General features: G+C 42.9%; 1 protein-coding gene across 2 annotated transcripts in view; it reads left to right on the top strand.

Annotated features, from left to right (window-relative positions):
* Positions 1–23,373, top strand: part of acsl6 (acyl-CoA synthetase long chain family member 6) — a 65,969-nt gene that overhangs the window by 25,383 nt on the left and 17,213 nt on the right. For both annotated transcript variants that reach the window (XM_079587213.1, XM_079587214.1), the window contains 6 exons: positions 881–932; positions 15,725–15,798; positions 15,891–15,968; positions 16,707–16,841; positions 20,602–20,736; positions 20,813–20,908. In XM_079587213.1, the coding sequence (XP_079443339.1) occupies positions 881–932; positions 15,725–15,798; positions 15,891–15,968; positions 16,707–16,841; positions 20,602–20,736; positions 20,813–20,908 (570 nt within the window). The remainder of the gene's footprint in view (positions 1–880; positions 933–15,724; positions 15,799–15,890; positions 15,969–16,706; positions 16,842–20,601; positions 20,737–20,812; positions 20,909–23,373) is intronic.

Here is a 23,373-nt window from a genome sequence, read left to right as displayed (position 1 = left end):
TTTCAAATTGTCTCTTGTCTCACTCTTAATGCGACACACAACGATAACGGCAAAACTGGACTTGACTGGGTGCCTATCTGAAAAGCGAGTTGATGCACCTCTGCTTGTTCTGCATCCGTTCTGAAAGCCTCGTCACAAACGTGCGTTCTTACCAAAGCTACCCATGCAGATAAGTCAGTTATGTCTGGACACACAAATCTTATTTGCGGACAGTCTGCCAGAAAAGATCTGATTTGAGAAGAAATCTGATTTGCCAGCAGTCTGAAAACAGCTTAATAGTTCAAACTGGAACAGATTATGGCAACTTTAACTAATAGATCTGTGAGAAGATTTGTTCTGCAAACATCCTTCAAATGTTATATATAAAAAAATAGTATGAAAAAAGTAGTCATTATGAAAACATTTATTTTTGATAATGTTTTTTTTGTCATGTAATATACATGAGTCAGGTGACACCTGCCGCCCAACATCACCTGTACATATATGAGTTTTGCTCATGTTTGGTTTTCCTTTCATTTGATTTATTGCTAGATTGATCAGATAGGAAGGCCTCTGAGGTCATCTGGTAGATGATTGCTAACTCTCCCTAAAGATAGTATGCCCCTTGAGGTCAGGAGTGGTAGTACACTCATGTCTGAAGACACTTTTACCTGCCCTCACGTTTCTTCTTGATATGTTGTTGTATTGTGCTATAGAAATAAAATGAAATTAAAAATGTTAAATACATAATGCATGAATGCCAGTTAGTGTGTCTGACTTAAACAGATCAGGGTGATCCTCTCATCAGCGCTTCAGTGTTTTGATCTGTGCTCTTCTTTGACATTGATCTTGTTGAGCACTAGCTAAATGTGTCCAGTAACAGTTTGATGTGTTCTCTTAGCCGCCGGCACCAGATGACCTGTCCATCGTCTGCTTCACCAGTGGAACCACAGGTGAGTCAAAGCAGCTCCACATTCTCTTCTGCCACAGGTTAACCCTAACCTGACCTAACATAACCTAATCTAACCTAACCTAACCTAACCTAACCCTAACCTAGCCTAAACTAAACTAAACTAACCTAACTTTACCTTAGCTAATATAACCTAAACTAACTGTAACTAAACTCCACTCAACTCAACTCAACTCAACTCAACTTAACTGACCTCACTGGTTAGCATGCCTTTATCTCCTGCTCTCCTCAGATTCTGGGGATTATTCAGGTACTATTTCTACATAAATGCCTGTGATGAAATATTCCTCAAGTGAAATGGACCGTGGTAAGAGGTGGATATGAGCGGCACAGTTAGTGGAACGTTGGCAGATGTGCTTGTTGTCCTCAGTAAATAGAAAGATAATTCACAGCATTCGAAAGAGCTGAAGGGAGGAAAGGCATTGAACTCTTACTCTGAACACAGACCTGAAACTTTAAAAATAAAACATCTAGTGTTGAAGATGAAGACAGTCAGTGTTGAAGATGAAGACAGTCAGAGTTGAAGATTAAGACAGTCAGTGTTGAAGATGAAGACAGTCAGTGTTGAAGATGAAGAGTCAGTGTTGAAGATGAAGACAGTCAGTGTTGAAGATGAAGACAGTCAGTGTTGAAGATGAAGGCAGTCAGTGTTGAAGATGAAGACAGTCAGTGTTGAAGATGAAGAGTCAGTGTTGAAGATGAAGACAGTCAGCATTGAAGATGAAGACAGTCAGTGTTGAAGATGAAGAGAGTCAGTGTTGAAGATGAAGAGTCAGTGTTGAAGATGAAGACAGTCAGTGTTGAAGATGAAGACAGTCAGTGTTGAAGATGAAGAGTCAGTGTTGAAGATGAAGAAAGTCAGTGTTGAAGATGAAAAGTCAGTGTTGAAGATGAAGACAGTCAGTGTTGAAGATGAAGAGTCAGTGTTGAAGATGAAGAGTCAGTTTTGAATATGAAGACAAACAGTGTTGAAGATGAAGAGTCAGTGTTAAAAATGAAGACAGTCAGTCTTGAAGATGAAGAGTCAGTGTTGAAGATGAAGAGTCAGTGTTGAAGATGAAGAGTCAATGTTGAAGATGAAGAAAGTCAGTGTTGAAGATGAAGACAGTCAGTGTTGAAGATTAAGACAGTCAGTGTTGAAGATGAAGACAGTCAGTGTTGAAGATGAAGAGTCAGTGTTGAATATGAAGACAGTCAGTGTTGAAGATGAAGAGTCAGTGTTGAAGATGAAGAGTCAGTGTTGAAGATGAAGAGTCAGTGTTGAAGATGAAGACAGTCAGTGTTGAAGATGAAGACAGTCAGTGTTGAAGATGAAGACAGTCAGTGTTGAAGATGAAGACAGTCAGTGTTGAAGATGAAGACAGTCAGTGTTGAAGATGAAGAGTCAGTGTTGAAGATGAAGAGAGTCATTGTTGAAGATGAAGACAGTCAGTGTTGAAGATGAAGACAGTCAGTGTTGAAGATGAAGACAGTCAGTGTTGAAGATGAAGAGAGTCAGTGTTGAAGATGAAGACAGTCAGTGTTGAAGATGAAGAGAGTCAGTGTTGAAGATGAAGATTCAGTGTTGAAGATGAAGAGTCAATGTTGAAGATGAAGACAGTCAGTGTTGAAGATGAAGAGTCAGTGTTGAAGATGAAGAGAGTCAGTGTTGAAGATGAAGACAGTCAGTGTTGAAGATGAAGAGTCAGTGTTGAAGATGAAGACAGTCAGTGTTGAAGATGAAGAGTCAGTGTTGAAGATGAAGACAGTCAGTGTTGAAGATGAAGAGAGTCAGCGTTGAAGATGAAGAGTCAGTGTTGAAGATGAAGACAGTCAGTGTTGAAGATGAAGACAGTCAGTGTTGAAGATAAAGAGTGAGTGTTGAAGATGAAGAGTCTTCAACAGTGTTGAAGACAGTCAGTGTTGAAGATGAAGTCTTCAACAGTGTTGAAGATGAAGTCTTCAACAGTGTTGAAGATGAAGAGTCTTCAACAGTGTTGAAGATGAAGAGTCTTCAACAGTGTTGAAGATGAAGAGTCTTCAACAGTGTTGAAGATGAAGAGTCTTCAACAGTGTTGAAGACAGTCAGCGTTGAAGATGAAGAGTCAGTGTTGAAGATGAAGAGTCTTCAACAGTGTTGAAGACAGTCAGTGTTGAAGATGAAGAGTCAGTGTTGAAGATGAAGAGTCTTCAACAGTGTTGAAGACAGTCAGTGTTGAAGATGAAGAGTCAGTGTTGAAGATGGAGACAGTCAGTGTTGAAGATGAAGAGTCAGTGTTGAAGATGAAGAGAGTCAGTGTTGAAGATGAAGAGAGTCAGTGTTGAAGAAGAAGACAGTCAGTGTTGAAGAAGAAGACAGTCAGTGTTGAAGAAGAAGACAGTCAGTGTTGAAGATGAAGACAGTCAGTGTTGAAGATGAAGACAGTCAGTGTTGAAGATGAAGACAGTCAGTGTTGAAGATGAAGACAGTCAGTGTTGAAGATGAAGACAGTCAGTGTTGAAGATGAAGACAGTCAGTGTTGAAGATGAAGACAGTCAGTGTTGAAGATGAAGACAGTCAGTGTTGAAGATGAAGACAGTCAGCGTTCAAGATGAAGACAGTCAGTGTTGAAGATGAAGACAGTCAGTGTTGAAGATGAAGACAGTCAGTGTTGAAGATGAAGACAGTCAGTGTTGAAGATGAAGAGTCAGTGTTGAAGATGAAGACAGTCAGCGTTAAAGATGAAGACAGTCAGTGTTGAAGATGAAGAGAGTCAGTGTTGAAGATGAAGAGTCAGTGTTGAAGATGAAGACAGTCAGTGTTGAAGATGAAGACAGTAAATGTTGAAGATGAAGACAGTCAGTGTTGAAGATGAAGACAGTCAGTGTTGAAAATGAAGAGTCAGGGCCCCCGCGCACAGCGGACTTTTCCCTCCACAGACGCACGTCGGTAAATTAGGGAATGAACTTGCGCTCGCGGGGGCGGTTCAGCGCAGAGAGGAGGCGTGTTCCGGCGCAAAACTTCCATGGTGCTATTTTCCAGTTTTAGAAAGCAATTGCGCCATTGACCAGGAAAAAAACAGTCTAAAGACAGTGGCGCGTTGCGCGTTAGTGATGTGGTATTTTAAGGGCGCGTGCTTGGCCATAATGTTAACGCGCATCCACTTTGATTCTCTAATACTATAAACAGATGCAGCAGTTTTCATTTTTGCAAATCATAGCCTACATTATTACAAGGAAAAATATTAACACACGAGGGAAATCATTGTTGTGTCCGTGAAGATGTGAAAAAGATATATCTAGATAAAAAAATAAAAAAAAATAAAAAAATCTAGATTTGCCTACACATTTACTACCCAAATTATACCCCTGTTTAACCGAAGCTAATTTGGGTGGGTTTCTCCCATCATCCCCAATGTCACTTCTCTGTGTTTTACGGCCCTGACGAGAACGTCGGTTTCCTCGGCTGTGAACCGCTCCTGGCGTGCGCCGGCAAATCCGCCGTTATAATATCGATCCGCCGTGGAACAAGCGCGCCGGCTCTTAAAGGGAATGTGAGAGGACGCTCTGATTGGTTTATTTCACGTTACGCCCAAACCACACCTATGAATAATGAAGCTACTTCAGACCAACCCCTTTTAGATTTGCGTCGGGCGCAAGAGTCATTTATCCCGCCGGGAAAATAGCAACAGCGCCGGGATCCGCCCACAAAGTTACTTGCGCTTTGCACTTTGACACTTGCGTTTCAGATCGTTAAAATAGGGCCCTCAGTGTTGAAGATGAAGAAAGTCAGTGTTGAAGATGAAAAGTCAGTGTTGAAGATGAAGACAGTCAGTGTTGAAGATGAAGAGTCAGTGTTGAAGATGAAGAGTCAGTTTTGAACATGAAGACAGACAGTGTTGAAGATGAAGAGTCAGTGTTGAAGATGAAGAGTCAGTGTTGAAAATGAAGACGGTCAGTCTTGAAGATGAGTAGTCAGTGTTGAAGATGAAGAGTCAGTGTTGAAGATGAAGAGTCAGTGTTGAGGATGAAGAGTCAATGTTGAAGATGAAGAAAGTCAGTGTTGAAGATGAAGATAGTCAGAGTTGAAGATTAAGACAGTCAGTGTTGAAGATGAAGAGAGTCAGTGTTGAAGATGAAGAGTCAGTGTTGAATATGAAGACAGTCAGTGTTGAAGATGAAGACAGTCAGTGTTGAAGATGAAGAGTCAGTGTTGAAGATGAAGACAGTCAGTGTTGAAGATGAAGACAGTCAGTGTTGAAGATGAAGACAGTCAGTGTTGAAGATGAAGAGTCAGTGTTGAAGATGAAGACAGTCAGCGTTGAAGATGAAGACAGTCAGTGTTGAAGATGAAGAGAGTCAGTGTTGAAGATGAAGAGTCAGTGTTGAAGATGAAGACAAACAGTGTTGAAGATGAAGACAGTAAGTGTTGAAGATGAAGACAGTCAGTGTTGAAGATGAAGAGTCAGTGTTGAAGATGAAGAAAGTCAGTGTTGAAGATGAAAAGTCAGTGTTGAAGATGAAGACAGTCAGTGTTGAAGATGAAGACAGTCAGTGTTGAAGATGAAGAGTCAGTGTTGAAGATGAAGACAGTCAGCATTGAAGATGAAGACAGTCAGTGTTGAAGATGAAGAGAGTCAGTGTTGAAGATGAAGAGTCAGTGTTGAAGATGAAGACAGTCAGTGTTGAAGATGAAGACAGTCAGTGTTGAAGATGAAGAGTCAGTGTTGAAGATGAAGACAGTCAGCGTTAAAGATGAAGACAGTCAGTGTTGAAGATGAAGAGAGTCAGTGTTGAAGATGAAGAGTCAGTGTTGAAGATGAAGACAGTCAGTGTTGAAGATGAAGACAGTAAATGTTGAAGATGAAGACAGTCAGTGTTGAAGATGAAGACAGTCAGTGTTGAAAATGAAGAGAGTCAGTGTTGAAGATGAAGAGTCAGTGTTGAAGATGAAGACAGTCAGTGTTGAAGATGAAGACAGTAAATGTTGAAGATGAAGACAGTCAGTGTTGAAGATGAAGACAGTCAGTGTTGAAAATGAAGAGTCAGGGCCCCCGCGCACAGCGGACTTTTCCCTCCACAGACGCACGTCGGTAAATTAGGGAATGAACTTGCGCTCGCGGGGGCGGTTCAGCGCAGAGAGGAGGCGTGTTCCGGCGCAAAACTTCCATGGTGCTATTTTCCAGTTTTAGAAAGCAATTGCGCCATTGACCAGGAAAAAAACAGTCTAAAGACAGTGGCGCGTTGCGCGTTAGTGATGTGGTATTTTAAGGGCGCGTGCTTGGCCATAATGTTAACGCGCATCCACTTTGATTCTCTAATACTATAAACAGATGCAGCAGTTTTCATTTTTGCAAATCATAGCCTACATTATTACAAGGAAAAATATTAACACACGAGGGAAATCATTGTTGTGTCCGTGAAGATGTGAAAAAGATATATCTAGATAAAAAAATAAAAAAAAATAAAAAAATCTAGATTTGCCTACACATTTACTACCCAAATTATACCCCTGTTTAACCGAAGCTAATTTGGGTGGGTTTCTCCCATCATCCCCAATGTCACTTCTCTGTGTTTTACGGCCCTGACGAGAACGTCGGTTTCCTCGGCTGTGAACCGCTCCTGGCGTGCGCCGGCAAATCCGCCGTTATAATATCGATCCGCCGTGGAACAAGCGCGCCGGCTCTTAAAGGGAATGTGAGAGGACGCTCTGATTGGTTTATTTCACGTTACGCCCAAACCACACCTATGAATAATGAAGCTACTTCAGACCAACCCCTTTTAGATTTGCGTCGGGCGCAAGAGTCATTTATCCCGCCGGGAAAATAGCAACAGCGCCGGGATCCGCCCACAAAGTTACTTGCGCTTTGCACTTTGACACTTGCGTTTCAGATCGTTAAAATAGGGCCCTCAGTGTTGAAGATGAAGAAAGTCAGTGTTGAAGATGAAAAGTCAGTGTTGAAGATGAAGACAGTCAGTGTTGAAGATGAAGAGTCAGTGTTGAAGATGAAGAGTCAGTTTTGAACATGAAGACAGACAGTGTTGAAGATGAAGAGTCAGTGTTGAAGATGAAGAGTCAGTGTTGAAAATGAAGACGGTCAGTCTTGAAGATGAGTAGTCAGTGTTGAAGATGAAGAGTCAGTGTTGAAGATGAAGAGTCAGTGTTGAGGATGAAGAGTCAATGTTGAAGATGAAGAAAGTCAGTGTTGAAGATGAAGATAGTCAGAGTTGAAGATTAAGACAGTCAGTGTTGAAGATGAAGAGAGTCAGTGTTGAAGATGAAGAGTCAGTGTTGAATATGAAGACAGTCAGTGTTGAAGATGAAGACAGTCAGTGTTGAAGATGAAGAGTCAGTGTTGAAGATGAAGACAGTCAGTGTTGAAGATGAAGACAGTCAGTGTTGAAGATGAAGACAGTCAGTGTTGAAGATGAAGAGTCAGTGTTGAAGATGAAGACAGTCAGCGTTGAAGATGAAGACAGTCAGTGTTGAAGATGAAGAGAGTCAGTGTTGAAGATGAAGAGTCAGTGTTGAAGATGAAGACAAACAGTGTTGAAGATGAAGACAGTAAGTGTTGAAGATGAAGACAGTCAGTGTTGAAGATGAAGAGTCAGTGTTGAAGATGAAGAAAGTCAGTGTTGAAGATGAAAAGTCAGTGTTGAAGATGAAGACAGTCAGTGTTGAAGATGAAGACAGTCAGTGTTGAAGATGAAGAGTCAGTGTTGAAAATGAAGACAGTCAGTCTTGAAGATGAAGAGTCAGTGTTGAAGATGAAGAGTCAGTGTTGAGGATGAAGAGTCAATGTTGAAGATGAAGAAAGTCAGTGTTGAAGATGAAGACAGTCAGAGTTGAAGATTAAGACAGTCAGTGTTGAATATGAAGACAGTCAGTGTTGAAGATGAAGAGTCAGTGTTGAATATGAAGACAGTCAGTGTTGAAGATGAAAAGTCAGTGTTGAAGATGAAGACAGTCAGTGTTGAAGATGAAGAGTCAGTGTTGAAGATGAAGAGTCAGTTTTGAACATGAAGACAGACAGTGTTGAAGATGAAGAGTCAGTGTTGAAGATGAAGAGTCAGTGTTGAAAATGAAGAAGGTCAGTCTTGAAGATGAGTAGTCAGTGTTGAAGATGAAGAGTCAGTGTTGAAGATGAAGAGTCAGTGTTGAGGATGAAGAGTCAATGTTGAAGATGAAGAAAGTCAGTGTTGAAGATGAAGATAGTCAGAGTTGAAGATTAAGACAGTCAGTGTTGAAGATGAAGAGAGTCAGTGTTGAAGATGAAGAGTCAGTGTTGAATATGAAGACAGTCAGTGTTGAAGATGAAGACAGTCAGTGTTGAAGATGAAGAGTCAGTGTTGAAGATGAAGACAGTCAGTGTTGAAGATGAAGACAGTCAGTGTTGAAGATGAAGACAGTCAGTGTTGAAGATGAAGAGTCAGTGTTGAAGATGAAGACAGTCAGCGTTGAAGATGAAGACAGTCAGTGTTGAAGATGAAGAGAGTCAGTGTTGAAGATGAAGAGTCAGTGTTGAAGATGAAGACAGTCAGTGTTGAAGATGAAGACAGTAAGTGTTGAAGATGAAGACAGTCAGTGTTGAAGATGAAGAGTCAGTGTTGAAGATGAAGAAAGTCAGTGTTGAAGATGAAAAGTCAGTGTTGAAGATGAAGACAGTCAGTGTTGAAGATGAAGACAGTCAGTGTTGAAGATGAAGAGTCAGTGTTGAAAATGAAGACAGTCAGTCTTGAAGATGAAGAGTCAGTGTTGAAGATGAAGAGTCAGTGTTGAGGATGAAGAGTCAATGTTGAAGATGAAGAAAGTCAGTGTTGAAGATGAAGACAGTCAGAGTTGAAGATTAAGACAGTCAGTGTTGAATATGAAGACAGTCAGTGTTGAAGATGAAGAGTCAGTGTTGAATATGAAGACAGTCAGTGTTGAAGATGAAGACAGTCAGTGTTGAAGATGAAGAGTCAGTGTTGAAGATGAAGAAAGTCAGTGTTGAAGATGAAGACAGTCAGTGTTGAAGATGAAGACAGTCAGTGTTGAAGATGAAGACAGTCAGTGTTGAAGATGAAGACAGTCAGTGTTGAAGATGAAGACAGTCAGTGTTGAAGATGAAGAGTCAGTGTTGAAGATGAAGAGAGTCATTGTTGAAGATGAAGACAGTCAGTGTTGAAGATGAAGACAGTCAGTGTTGAAGATGAAGAGAGTCAGTGTTGAAGATGAAGACAGTCAGTGTTGAAGATGAAGAGTCAGTGTTGAAGATGAAGATTCAGTGTTGAAGATGAAGAGTCAATGTTGAAGATGAAGACAGTCAGTGTTGAAGATGAAGAGTCAGTGTTGAAGATGAAGACAGTCAGTGTTGAAGATGAAGAGTCAGTGTTGAAGATGAAGACAGTCAGTGTTGAAGATGAAGAGTCAGTGTTGAAGATGAAGAGAGTCAGCGTTGAAGATGAAGAGAGTCAGCGTTGAAGATGAAGAGTCAGTGTTGAAGATGAAGACAGTCAGTGTTGAAGATGAAGACAGTCAGTGTTGAAGATGAAGAGAGTCAGTATTGAAGATGAAGAGAGTCAGTGTTGAAGATGAAGAGAGTCAGTGTTGAAGATGAAGACAGTCAGTGTTGAAGATGAAGAGTCAGTGTTGAAAATGAAGACAGTCAGTCTTGAAGATGAAGAGTGAGTGTTGAAGATGAAGAGTCTTCAACAGTGTTGAAGACAGTCAGTGTTGAAGATGAAGAGTCATTGTTGAAGATGAAGAGTCAGTGTTGAAGATGAAGAGTCTTCAACAGTGTTGAAGATGAAGAGTCTTCAACAGTGTTGAAGACAGTCAGTGTTGAAGATGAAGAGTCAGTGTTGAAGATGAAGAGTCTTCAACAGTGTTGAAGACAGTCAGTGTTGAAGATGAAGAGTCAGTGTTGAAGATGAAGAGTCTTCAACAGTGTTGAAGACAGTCAGTGTTGAAGATGAAGAGTCAGTGTTGAAGATGGAGACAGTCAGTGTTGAAGATGAAGAGTCAGTGTTGAAGATGAAGAGAGTCAGTGTTGAAGATGAAGACAGTCAGTGTTGAAGATGAAGAAAGTCAGTGTTGAAGATGAAGACAGACGGTGTTGAAGATGAAGAGTCAGTGTTGAAAATGAAGACAGTCAGTCTTGAAGATGAAGAGTCAGTGTTGAAGATGAAGAGTCTTCAACAGTGTTGAAGACAGTCAGTGTTGAAGATGAAGAGTCTTCAACAGTGTTGAAGATGAAGAGTCTTCAACAGTGTTGAAGATGAAGAGTCTTCAACAGTCTTGAAGACAGTCAGTGTTGAAGATGAAGAGTCAGTGTTGAAGATGGAGACAGTCAGTGTTGAAGATGAAGACAGACAGTGTTGAAGATGAAGACAGTCAGTGTTGAAGATGAAGAGTCAGTGTTGAAGATGAAGACAGTCAGTGTTGAAGATGAAGAGTCAGTGTTGAAGATGAAGAGTCAATGTTGAAGATGAAGAAAGTCAGTGTTGAAGATGAAGATAGACAGTGTTGAAGATGAAGACAGACAGTGTTGAAGATGAAGACAGACAGTGTTGAAAATGAAGACAGTCAGTGTTGAAGATGGAGAAAGTCAGTGTTGAAGATGAAGAGTCAGTGTTGAAGATGAAGACAGTCAGTGTTGAAGATGAAGAGTCAGTGTTGAAGATGAAGAGTCAATGTTGAAGATGAAGAAAGTCAGTGTTGAAGATGAAGACAGTCAGTGTTGAAGATGAAGACAGTCAGTGTTGAAGATGAAGACAGACAGTGTTGAAGATGAAGACAGACAGTGTTGAAGATGAAGACAGTCAGTGTTGAAGATGAAGACAGTCAGTGTTGAAGATGAAGAAAGTCAGTGTTGAAGATGAAGACAGTCAGTGTTGAAGATGAAGACAGTCAGTGTTGAAGATGAAGACATTCAGTGTTGAAGATGAAGACAGTCAGTGTTGAAGATGAAGACAGTCAGTGTTGAAGATGAAGAGTCAGTGTTGAAGATGGAAAGTCAGTGTTGAAGATGAAGACAGTCAGTGTTGAAGATGATGACAGTCAGTGTTGAAGATGAAGACAGTCAGTGTTGAAGATGAAGACAGACAGTGTTGAAGATGAAGACAGACAGTGTTGAAGATGAAGACAGTCAGTGTTGAAGATGAAGACAATCAGTGTTGAAGATGAAGAAAGTCAGTGTTGAAGATGAAGACAGTCAGTGTTGAAGATGAAGACATTCAGTGTTGAAGATGAAGACAGTCAGTGTTGAAGATGAAGAGTCAGTGTTGAAGATGAAGAATCAGTGTTGAAGATGAAGAGTCAATGTTGAAGATGAAGACAGTCAGTGTTGAAGATGAAGAGTCAGTGTTGAAGATGAAGAGTCAATGTTGAAGATGAAGAAAGTCAGTGTTGAAGAGGAAGACAGTCAGTGTTGAAGATGAAGAGAGTCAGTGTTGAAGATGAAGACAGTCAGTGTTGAAGATGAAGAGAGTCAGTGTTGAAGATGAAGACAGTCAGCGTTGAAGATGAAGACAGTAAGTGTTGAAGATGAAGACAGTCAGTGTTGAAGATGAATACAGTCAGTGTTGAAGATGAAGACAGTCAGTGTTGAAGATGAAGAAAGTCAGTGTTGAAGATTAAGAAAGTCAGTGTTGAAGATGAAGACAGTCAGTGTTGAAGATGAAGACAGTCAGTGTTGAAGATGAAGACAGTCAGTGTTGAAGATGAAGACAGTCAGTCTCGAAGATGAAGACAGTCAGTCTCGAAGATGAAGAGTCAGTGTTGAAGATGAAAAGAGTCAGTGTTGAAGATGAAGAGTCAGTGTTGAAAATGAAGACAGTCGGTGTTGAAGATGAAGAGTCAGTGTTGAAGATGAAGACAGTCAGTGTTGAAGATGAAGAAAGTCAGTGTTGAAGATGAAGACAGTCAGTGTTGAAGATGAAGACAGTCAGTGTTGAAGATGAAGACAGTCAGTGTTGAAGATGAAGACAGTCGGTGTTGAAGATGAAGAAAGTCAGTGTTGAAGATGAAGAAAGTCAGTGTTGAAGATGAAGACAGTCAGTCTTGAAGATGAAGAAATTCAGTGTTGAAGATGAAGACAGACAGTGTTGAAGATGAAGACAGACAGTGTTGAAGATGAAGACAGTCAGTGTTGAAGATGAAGACAGTCAGTGTTGAAGATGAAGAAAGTCAGTGTTGAAGATGAAGAAAGTCAGTGTTGAAGATGAAGACAGTCAGTGTTGAAGATGAAGACAGTCAGTGTTGAAGATGAAGACAGTCAGTCTCGAAGATGAAGACAGTCAGTCTTGAAGATGAAGAGTCAGTGTTGAAGATGAAGAGTCAGTGTTGAAAATGAAGAGTCAGTGTTGAAAATGAAGACAGTCAGTGTTGAAGATGAAGAGTCAGTGTTGAAGATGAAGACACTCAGTGTTGAAGATGAAGAGAGTCAGTGTTGAAGATGAAGACAGTCAGTGTTGAAAATGAAGAGTCAGTGTTGAAGATGAAGACAGTCAGTGTTGAAGATGAAGACATTCAGTGTTGAAGATGAAGACAGTGTTGAAGATGAAGACAGTCAGTGTTGAAGATGAAGACAGTCAGTGTTGAAGATGAAGAGAGTCAGTGTTGAAGATGAAGACAGTCAGCGTTGAAGATGAAGACAGTAAGTGTTGAAGATGAAGACAGTCAGTGTTGAAGATGAAGAGTCAGTGTTGAAGATGAAGACAGTCAGTGTTGAAGATGAAGACAGACAGTGTTGAAGATGAAGACAGACAGTGTTGAAGATAAAGACAGTCAGTGTTGAAGATGAAGACAGTCAGTGTTGAAGATGAAGACAGTCAGTGTTGAAGATGAAGAGTCAGTGTTGAAGATGAAGAAAGTCAGTGTTGAAGATGAAAAGTCAGTGTTGAAGATGAAGAAAGTCAGTGTTGAAGATGAAGACAGTAAGTGTTGAAGAAGAAGACAGTCAGTGTTGAAGATGAAGAGTCAGTGTTGAAGATGAAGACAGTGAGTGTTGAAGATGAAGACATTGAGTGTTGAAGATGAAGAGTCAGTGTTGAAGATGAAGACAGTACGTGTTGAAGATGAAGACAGACAGTGTTGAAGATGAAGACAGTCAGCGTTGAAGATGAAGACAGTAAGTGTTGAAGATGAAAGACAGTCAGTGTTGAAGATGAAGAGTCAGTGTTGAAGATGAAGACAGTAAGTGTTGAAGAAGAAGACAGTCAGTGTTGAAGATGAAGAGTCAGTGTTGAAGATGAAGACAGTGAGTGTTGAAGATGAAGAGTCAGTGTTGAAGATGAAGACAGACAGTGTTGAAGATGAAGACAGACAGTGTTGAAGATGAAGACAGACAGTGTTGAAGATGAAGACAGTTAGTGTTGAAGATGAAGACAGTCAGTGTTGAAGAAGAAGACAGTCATTGTTGAAGATGAAGACAGTCAGTGTTGAAGATGAAGACAGTCAGTGCTGAAGATGAAGAGTCAGTGTTGAAGATGAAGACAGTCAGTGTTGAAGATGAAGAAAGTCAGTGTTGAAGATGAAGACAGTCAGTGTTGAAGATGCGTTGAAGATGAAGACAGTCAGTGATGAAGATGAAGAAAGTCAGCGTTGAAGATGAAGAAAGTCAGTGTTGAAGATGAAGAGTCAGTGTTGAAGATGAAGACAGTCAGTGTTGAAGATAAAGACAGTCAGTGTTGAAGATGAAGTGTCAGTGTTGAAGATGAAGACAGTCAGTGTTGAAGATGAAGACAGTCAGTGTTGAAGATGAAGAGTCAGTGTTGAAGATGAAGACAGTCAGTGTTGAAGATGAAGACAGTCAGTGTTGAAGATGAAGAGTCAGTGTTGAAGATGAAGTCAGTCAGTGTTGAAGATGAAGACAGTCATTGTTGAAGATGAAGAGTCAGTGTTGAAGATGAAGACAGTCAGTGTTGAAGATGAAGACAGTCAGTGTTGAAGATGAAGAGTCAGTGTTGAAGATGAAGAAAGTCAGTGTTGAAGATGAAAAGTCAGTGTTGAAGATGAAGAGTCAGTGTTGAAGATGAAGACAGTAAGTGTTGAAGAAGAAGACAGTCAGTGTTGAAGATGAAGACAGTCAGAGTTGAAGATGAAGACAGTCAGTGTTGAAGATGAAGACAGTCAGTGTTGAAGATGAAGAAAGTCAGTGTTGAAGATGAAGACAGTCAGAGTTGAAGATGAAGACAGTCAGTGTTGAAGATGAAGACAGTCAGTGTTGAAGATGAAGGCAGTCAGTGTTGAAGATGAAGAGTCAATGTTGAAGATGAAGAGTCAGTGTTGAAGATGAAGACAGTCAGAGTTGAAGATGAAGACAGTCAGAGTTGAAGATGAAGACAGTCAGAGTTGAAGATGAAGACAGTCAGTGTTGAAGATGAAGACAGTCAGTGTTGAAGATGAAGAGTCAATGTTGAAGATGAAGAGTCAGTGTTGAAGATGAAGACAGTCAGAGTTGAAGATGAAGACAGTCAGAGTTGAAGATGAAGACAGTCAGAGTTGAAGATGAAGACAGTCAGTGTTGAAGATGAAGACAGTCAGTGTTGAAGATGAAGAGTCAATGTTGAAGATGAAGAGTCAGTGTTGAAGATGAAGACAGTCAGAGTTGAAGATGAAGTGTCAGTGTTGAAGATGAAGACAGTCAGTGTTGAAGATGAAGAGTCAGTGTTGAAGATGAAGACAGTCAGTGTTGAAGATGAAGAAAGTCAGTGTTGAAGATGAAGACAGTCAGCGTTGAAGATGAAGAGTCAGTGTTGAAGATGAAGAGTCAGTGTTGAAGATGAAGAGTCAGTGTTGAAGATGAAGACAGTCAGTGTTGAAGATGAAGAGAGTCAGTGTTGAAGATGAAGAGTCAGTGTTGAAGATGAAGAGAGTCAGTGTTGAAGATGAAGAGAGTCAGTATTGAAGATGAAGAGTCAGTGTTGAAGATGAAGACAGTCAGTGTTGAAGATGAAGACAGTCAGTGTTGAAGATGAAGAGTCAGTGTTGAAGATGAAGACAGTCAGCGTTGAAGATGAAGAAAGTCAGTGTTGAAGATGAAGAAAGTCAGTGTTGAAGATGAAGACAGTCAGCGTTGAAGATGAAGAGTCAGTGTTGAAGATGAAGAGTCAGTGTTGAAGATGAAGAGTCAGTGTTGAAGATGAAGACAGTCAGTGTTGAAGATGAAGAGAGTCAGTGTTGAAGATGAAGAGTCAGTGTTGAAGATGAAGAGTCAGTGTTGAAGATGAAGACAGTCAGTGTTGAAGATGAAGAGTCAGTGTTGAAGATGAAGAGTCAGTGTTGAAGATGAAGACAGTCAGTGTTGAAGATGAAGAGTCAGTGTTGAACTGTAATTACACCCTGAAAATGTCATCAAACCTGTCATGACTTACCGATATCCACCCAACCCAACCTCACGGGAAACGCTACTATTGTACCAGCTGGTTAATTTGAATTGAACAAAAAATATAATTTTGAAAAGAAACTCATGATGAAGGACCTCCATTTAAACCCATCGAACAGATAGAACGAATTAGCCACCAATAAACAAAACGTAAGATAGTTCTGAATGGCTGAGATGGTGTTGATCCAAGTGTTTTCAACACAATAAGCTCATAAAGCCACCTACAGTGTAACCAAACACTTTTTACTAAATTTAAAATGAAAATAAAAGTAGTCCTAAATATTCACAAAAACTATTATAGTATCTGAAGGATACTGTAAAGCATTATAGCCTTAATGCTATAATAAAACTACAAATATGAAAATCATCAGGCGATTGAAAGACTGACATTGTGTGTGTGTGTGTGTGTGTGTGTGTGTGTGTGTGTGTGTGTGTGTGTGTGTTGCAGGAGATCCGAAGGGAGTGATGCTAACCCATGGCAACGTTGTCGCAGACTTTGCTGGCTTTCTGAAAGTGACAGATGTGAGTGATTTCTGTAAACATGCGCGACTGCTGAAGTGTGTCGACAGACAGCGATCTGACTAACCGCAGCCTCTCTGTGTGTCTGTCTGCAGAAAGTCATCTTTCCGAATCAAGACGACGTTCTCATTTCCTTCCTGCCTCTTGCGCACATGTTCGAGAGGTTGATTGAGGTGAGACTCGCGTGAGAAGATGCTCTTTATACTGCAGGAGCTCAACACTGCTCATCCAATGAGAAACACACACGTCCTCAGCTCTTCTGCTGGGTCAGGTTACAGTCTGGCAGTGTGCCGACCGTGAGCACTAACAAGGGCATGAAACCACACCTACACACACACACACTGGGCGAGTGTGCACTTCCTCTTTCCCAGGTGCTTCATGGCCATGGCCTAATGTGACCCTCTGATCTCAATCTCTTGTAAGAGCCGCAGAGTTGATTTCCTCAATGCTTTAAAACATCTGGAACGATCTAAAACCACAGCTGTTTTCTTTCTGCTCTTCTATGGAGCTAAAGTAGGGAGCTAAATAAAAGGTCTAAAGTGTGTGTTCAAGTGTGTGGAGGTTGTTGTATTCCAGACAGAAGTATTGAGTCGTGTTTTTGTTCTGGTGAAAGCTACAGTTTGCTGACATCAACACAACACCAGACCAACAGAACTAGTGCACGAAGGCTTCATTCCTACAGCACTTTATGCAGTACAGATCGTTTCAAAGCAGCTTCATTATCAGGCACTTTAACAGTTAATGTTGCAAAATTCATTAATTATGAGACCCGCTTAATTTCCTCTGTAACACAGCTCTATAGAAGCCAATAGAGTCTTTATTCAGCTCAGCTCAGTTCAGGTTTTGTTCTAAGTGCAGTCAATTTGATAATATTTCTGAATATGTATTGTCTCATGTTCCCTACATTCCAGTCCGTGGTGATCTGCCATGGCGGGAAGATTGGCTTTTTTCAAGGCGATATCCGTCTTCTTCCTGACGACATGAAGGCTCTCAGACCCACGATATTTCCCGTGGTGCCGCGTCTCCTGAACCGCATGTATGACAAGGTGAGCCGTCGCACCGATCCGACACATTCACAGAGATGCCCTATCCGTTCTTCACTATAATGCATATAGCACAGTCCTCTGCATTGTGAAAAGAGCTGTTTCTACCTCATTTGACATATACACATTCCGTGGTTGTGTGATTGTTCTGAAAATTTTGACTTGATTAAAACCAGTTGATTTAGATTAGATTATTTTTCATTAACAGCGCAGGTCATGAAGTCTCTCCGTCCCTCAGGATCAGTCCAGCTCTTGCTGAAGACAGGGTGCTTCTCATTTCTTATTTGTGCATCCTCGTTTCCTTTCCTCGTTTCCTTCCCTCGCGTCTCAGCTCTGCCCCCTGGAGGACGCGAGGGAAGGCTGCAAGGAAAGAAAAGGAGGACGGAGGAATCGAATGAAAGCTTTTTCATACATTGGAATACTTGATCACTCGAGCGTCACAACATAGCATCATCAGCTGCGCTCAAAGGATCTGCCCTTATGTTGTTGTTTGTTTATTTAAGAAATTCTTAATAATAATAATAAAGCAAGATACCTTATTCACAGTAGTGATGCTTCCATTCAAAGTTGGGAATTTAACTTGCAAAATTGGAAAATGGCATGACACATTTTTGAATAAAGCAGCATTTCCATCCCATGAGTTCAAGAGAACAAAATCATCACTTCCTGGCACAAAACATCAGTAATAAACTGTAAGATTCTGCAATCTGGCTCTTTTTCCTCCATCATAAATGAGTTTGTCTCAGAGCGTCAGACGAAACACAATGTCATGTTTTCTTGCATTCGGATGCTGGTGTTTGGGAACACAATCGTGTGTGTCACACTCTCACACCACATGGACTCTTGTTTTCAGTCAGTACTGTATTTTCTTAGTTGGTTGGTTAACATGGACACTCATTAGTTTCAGCCCTGCACTAATTAATCAACTCATTATCCTCTCACTATTTAAGTTCAGGTGTCTTTGTCTGGTCTCGTCTATACTATGGTTGTGTTGGATCGCTTAACTCTATGTTGGACTTAACATTAGTGGTGGGCAGATTGAGGCTTTGTGAAGCAATGAAACAGTTGTTTTGTTATAACATATTGTTTTGAGGCTTTGAATCAATCCGACACCCGTCTCAACGGTGACACCTAGTGGTCACTTGCAGGTGTTGATCTGAAACATCCTTGACGAGCCATTAAAAAATGTGTTGTTTTTTTATTATTGTATTTTTCTAATATGTGAAGCTTGTAACCTATAGGCTCATCACTGTGCATAATGTTATTTTGGTCCTGCAAAATGAATATTAATAAAAGAAATCAAGCCACAATGTCTCACTTTTTTAGAGATTTTTATTCAAAAATATTAATTTCTCTGCTGTGGAAGGACTTGGCCTACTTCCTTTTTTACAGATAATTTCTCCAACCTTTGAAAAAATCCTCTCACAAGGGGGGACACTTGTTGCTGGCATGCAAAGATATTTTTTAGCTAGGACACACACACATGAGGAAGGGTTACTGATCTCTCTTTCCAGTAAGTTAGTGGATCGTGAGTTCTGGGAAAAAACGCATCGTTGATGTATTTTTTCAGTTCCACTGTGGCATCAGCTTATTATCTGGGTTTGATGGATACGAGTATCAAAAAGTTCCCATAAACTGTCCTGTGTTTCTACTGGTGTTGGTGTTAATGATGTTGATGGTGGTGATGATGATGATGGGTCTGATGTTGACATTTCTGTCTCTGAATAAAAATGAAAACAGCAATTAGTAACAAATCCTAAACTGACGGCATATATGAAGTATATATTACATGATTCAGATTACATAACATAACACAGAATGAAACTGCTATTAATGTGTCACTATATGTATACTCTGTCTGTCTCTAGCCTATCAGTCAATGTGTTGTGTAAATTTAAATGCAAGCCTAAATAGCCGATAACTAATCAAATCGCACTGTCACCAAAAATCTGCTATCTCAAAATCAAACTCCTCTCACAAAAACCCACGAGGTCAATATGCGTTGATTTCACTTTTATACAGATGTGCGATTGTGTGGTCTGTTCCCGACCTGTCAATCAAATGCTGATTCGGCGGATCACACCTGATGAAACACTCGTGAAACACTTCCAGGCTTGTTTCGCGTCAGCCATCCCTACTTAACGTGTGGATTATTAAAGTTTACTCTCATCTTCATCTTCGTGTGTGTTTACACAACCTAAACGTGACAGAAGACCAGACCTAAGCAAAGATAAGCGGCATGTTTGTGGAACACCCTGCTGGTCCCACCTAAACTCCCTCTCCCACCACCTCTCCAAAATGTTTTTGAGACTTTATTTTTTGTTGGATTTTGTATCACTCTCCAAGCCCCTCTCTAGTCTTCAGCCTCGCCTGTCACACAGTCGTCGCTGCCCCCCACCAGCCCTTCAGTTTCACCTCCTCTCAGTGGTGTGGATCCATCTTGGGACTGCTGGGATCCATCTCTTCCTGGATGTGGGAAGCCCGTGGCTCCGCCTTCTGCCTCTGTGTGCTCCACTCCTCCTCTCCTCGGGTCCCTGGCTCCTGCTTCTGCACCTGCGCTCCTTCCTCCCTTGATGTTAGAAGTGACCATCGGCCATTCAGCCTCGCCGGACTCCCTCCGTCGGCTCCACCTGGTTCGGCATCACTACACCTACTCAGCGGACTCGTTGTTCTCCGGCCCTCCACCCCTTCTGCTCCGGCCAGCTCCTCCCTCCATCAGGTGCCGTCTCCGCGCTGGGGCGCTCCAGAAGAGTCCCTTCGCTACATCGGCTCTCCGGCAGCGTGATTGGCTCCATCCTCCATGACATCGCCTCGGGTCATCCCCATGGACCCACGTCAGTGACTGCATCTCCATGGCTCCTCCCTCCTGCGCCGTCTCAGCTGTGTCTTTCTCTCCTCGAGGCTCCTCCATGTCTTTCTCCACCATCTGCTCCAGCCTGGACTTTTGTGTTCCGCCCCCTCCCGGTCGGTCGTCCACCTCTAGAACCTCCTCCTGTGTCCTCTGCCTGTTTTGCCATCTCCTCATCCTCTTTTCCTCCTTGTCATCACGGCGTGAGATCTCGCCCTCCGGGATGCTGGTGTTTGGGAACACAATCGTGTGTCACACTCTCACACTCTCACAAGAGTCTCATGGACTCTTGTTTTCAGTCAGTACTGTATTTTCTTAGTTGGTTGTCATGGACACTCATTAGTTTCAGCTGCGCACTAATTAATCATCTCATTATCCTCTCACTATTTAAGTTCAGTTCTGCTTGTGTGTCTTTGTCTGGTCTCGTCTATACTATGGTTGTGTTGGATCGCTTAACTCTATGTTGGACTTAACCTGTGTGGATTGTTTCATCTTCATCTTCATCTTCATCTTCATCTTCATCTTCATCTTCGCGTCATCTAACCTGATCGTGACAGTGAGACGCTTCTGGATGGAATTAAACCAAATCATTCTGATGACAGACTCTCTTTATCTAAACGCTATTCGTTTTTAAAATACAAGTTAAACTAGAGGCCTTTTTAAGATCACGAGAAGCATAACTCATGATCGAACATGAGTTTCCATGAGTTTTCCACAGCTATCATATTTTATGCAGTAAACAAGTCAACTCAGCTTTATTTATACAGTACTTTATACAATGCAGATTGTTTCAAAGCAGCTTCCCAGTGATAAACAGAATTAAATTCTGCTGTAATCATTTAATAAAATATAAAAACATTCTTCAACCACATGTATTCCCCATGTAACTGTTGAAGCTTTTCTGCTGTTGTTCAGATCTTCAGTCAGGCCAACAACTCCGTCAAGCGCTGGCTGCTGAACTTCGCGGCCAAGAGAAAAGGTTCGGAGGTTAGCCGCGGCGTCATCCGCTGCGACAGCGTCTGGGACAAGATCTTCTTCCACAAGATCCAGGTGCGTGATGCAGAGCCGGTGAGATGCGGGGCCGAAGCCGCGCTGCTGTTTGACTGTGTGCTGTGTCTCCTTACAGGCCAGTCTGGGCGGCAGGCTGAGGATGATCATCACTGGAGCGGCTCCGGCGTCCCCATCCGTCCTGGGCTTCCTGAGAGCGGTGCTGGGCTGTCAGGTGAGGCGAGCTTCTGTAGCGTAGCGCATCACTGCTGTGTGTCTGTAGCGTAGCGCATCACTGCTGTGTGTCTGTAGCGTAGCGCATCACTGCTGTGTGTCTGTAGCGTAGCGCATCACTGCTGTGTGTCTGTAGCGTAGCGCATCACTGCTGTGTGTCTGTAGCGTAGCGCATCACTGCTGTGTGTCTGTAGCGTAGCGCATCACGGCTGTGTGTCTGTAGCGTAGCGCATCACTGCTGTGTGTCTGTAGCGTAGCGCATCACTGCTGTGTGTCTGTAGCGTAGCGTAGCGCATCACTGCTGTGTGTCTGTAGCGTAGCGTAGCGCATCACTGCTGTGTGTCTGTAGCGTAGCGTAGCGCATCACGGCTGTGTGTCTGTAGCGTAGCGTAGCGCATCACTGCTGTGTGTCTGTAGCGTAGCGCATCACGGCTGTGTGTCTGTAGCGTAGCGCATCACTGCTGTGTGTCTGTAGCGTAGCGCATCACTGCTGTGTGTCTGTAGCGTAGCGTAGCGCATCACTGCTGTGTGTCTGTAGCGTAGCGTAGCGCATCACTGCTGTGTGTCTGTAGCGTAGCGTAGCGCATCACGGCTGTGTGTCTGTAGCGTAGCGTAGCGCATCACTGCTGTGTGTCTGTAGCGTAGCGCATCACGGCTGTGTGTCTGTAGCGTAGCGTAGCGCATCACTGCTGTGTGTCTGTAGCGTAGCGTAGCGCATCACTGCTGTGTGTCTGTAGCGTAGCGTAGCGCATCACGGCTGTGTGTCTGTAGCGTAGCGCATCACGGCTGTGTGTGTGTAGCGTAGCGTAGCGCATCACTGCTGTGTGTCTGTAGCGTAGCGCATCACTGCTGTGTGTCTGTAGCGTAGCGCATCACTGCTGTGTGTCTGTAGCGTAGCGCATCACTGCTGTGTGTCTGTAGCGTAGCGCATCACTGCTGTGTGTCTGTAGCGTAGCGCATCACGGCTGTGTGTCTGTAGCGTAGCGCATCACTGCTGTGTGTCTGTAGCGTAGCGCATCACTGCTGTGTGTCTGTAGCGTAGCGCATCACTGCTGTGTGTCTGTAGCGTAGCGCATCACGGCTGTGTGTCTGTAGCGTAGCGCATCACTGCTGTGTGTCTGTAGCGTAGCGCTTCACTGCTGTGTGTCTGTAGCGTAGCGCATCACTGCTGTGTGTCTGTAGCATAGCGCATCACTGCTGTGTGTCTGTAGCGTAGCGTAGCGCATCACTGCTGTGTGTCTGTAGCGCATCACGGCTGTGTGTCTGTAGCGCATCACTGCTGTGTGTCTGTAGCGCATCACGGCTGTGTGTCTGTAGCGTAGCGCATCACTGCTGTGTGTCTGTAGCGTAGCGCATCACGGCTGTGTGTCTGTAGCGTAGCGCATCACTGCTGTGTGTCTGTAGCGTAGCGCATCACTGCTGTGTGTCTGTAGCGTAGCGCATCACTGCTGTGTGTCTGTAGCGTAGCGCATCACTGCTGTGTGTCTGTAGCGTAGCGCACCACTGCTGTGTGTCTGTAGCGTAGCGCACCACTGCTGTGTGTCTGTAGCGTAGCGCATCACTGCTGTGTGTCTGTAGCGTAGCGCATCACTGCTGTGTGTCTGTAGCGTAGCGCATCACTGCTGTGTGTCTGTAGCGTAGCGCATCACTGCTGTGTGTCTGTAGCGTAGCGCATCACTGCTGTGTGTCTGTAGCGTAGCGCACCACTGCTGTGTGTCTGTAGCGTAGCGCATCACTGCTGTGTGTCTGTAGCGTAGCGCACCACTGCTGTGTGTCTGTAGCGTAGCGCTCCTGTGTTTCTGATCTCATCACGGCTGTGTGTCTGTAGCGTAGCGCTCCTGTGTTTCTGATGTCATCACGGCTGTGTGTCTGTAGCGTAGCGCTCCTGTGTTTCTGATCTCATCACGGCTGTGTGTTTGTAGCGTAGCGCTCCTGTGTTTCTGATCTCATCACTGCTGTGTGTCTGTAGCGTAGCGCTCCTGTGTTTCTGATCTTATCACTGCTGTGTGTCTGTAGCGTAGCGCTCCTGTGTTTCTGATCTCATCACTGCTGTGTGTCTGTAGCGTAGCGCTCCTGTGTTTCTGATCTCATCACTGCTGTGTGTCTGTAGCGTAGCGCTCCTGTGTTTCTGATCTCATCACGGCTGTGTGTTTGTAGCGTAGCGCTTCACTGCTGTGTGTCTGTAGCGTAGCGCATCACTGCTGTGTGTCTGTAGCATAGCGCATCACTGCTGTGTGTCTGTAGCGTAGCGTAGCGCATCACTGCTGTGTGTCTGTAGCGTAGCGCTTCACTGCTGTGTGTCTGTAGCGTAGCGCATCACTGCTGTGTGTCTGTAGCATAGCGCATCACTGCTGTGTGTCTGTAGCGTAGCGTAGCGCATCACTGCTGTGTGTCTGTAGCGCATCACGGCTGTGTGTCTGTAGCGCATCACTGCTGTGTGTCTGTAGCGCATCACGGCTGTGTGTC

The sequence above is a fragment of the Phoxinus phoxinus genome (genome assembly GCF_949152265.1).
Source record: "Phoxinus phoxinus genome assembly, chromosome: 17".
Classification (NCBI taxonomy): domain Eukaryota; kingdom Metazoa; phylum Chordata; class Actinopteri; order Cypriniformes; family Leuciscidae; genus Phoxinus; species Phoxinus phoxinus.
The sequence above is the reverse complement of the archived record's forward strand: the minus strand, read 5'-3'. Positions and strand labels throughout refer to the sequence as shown.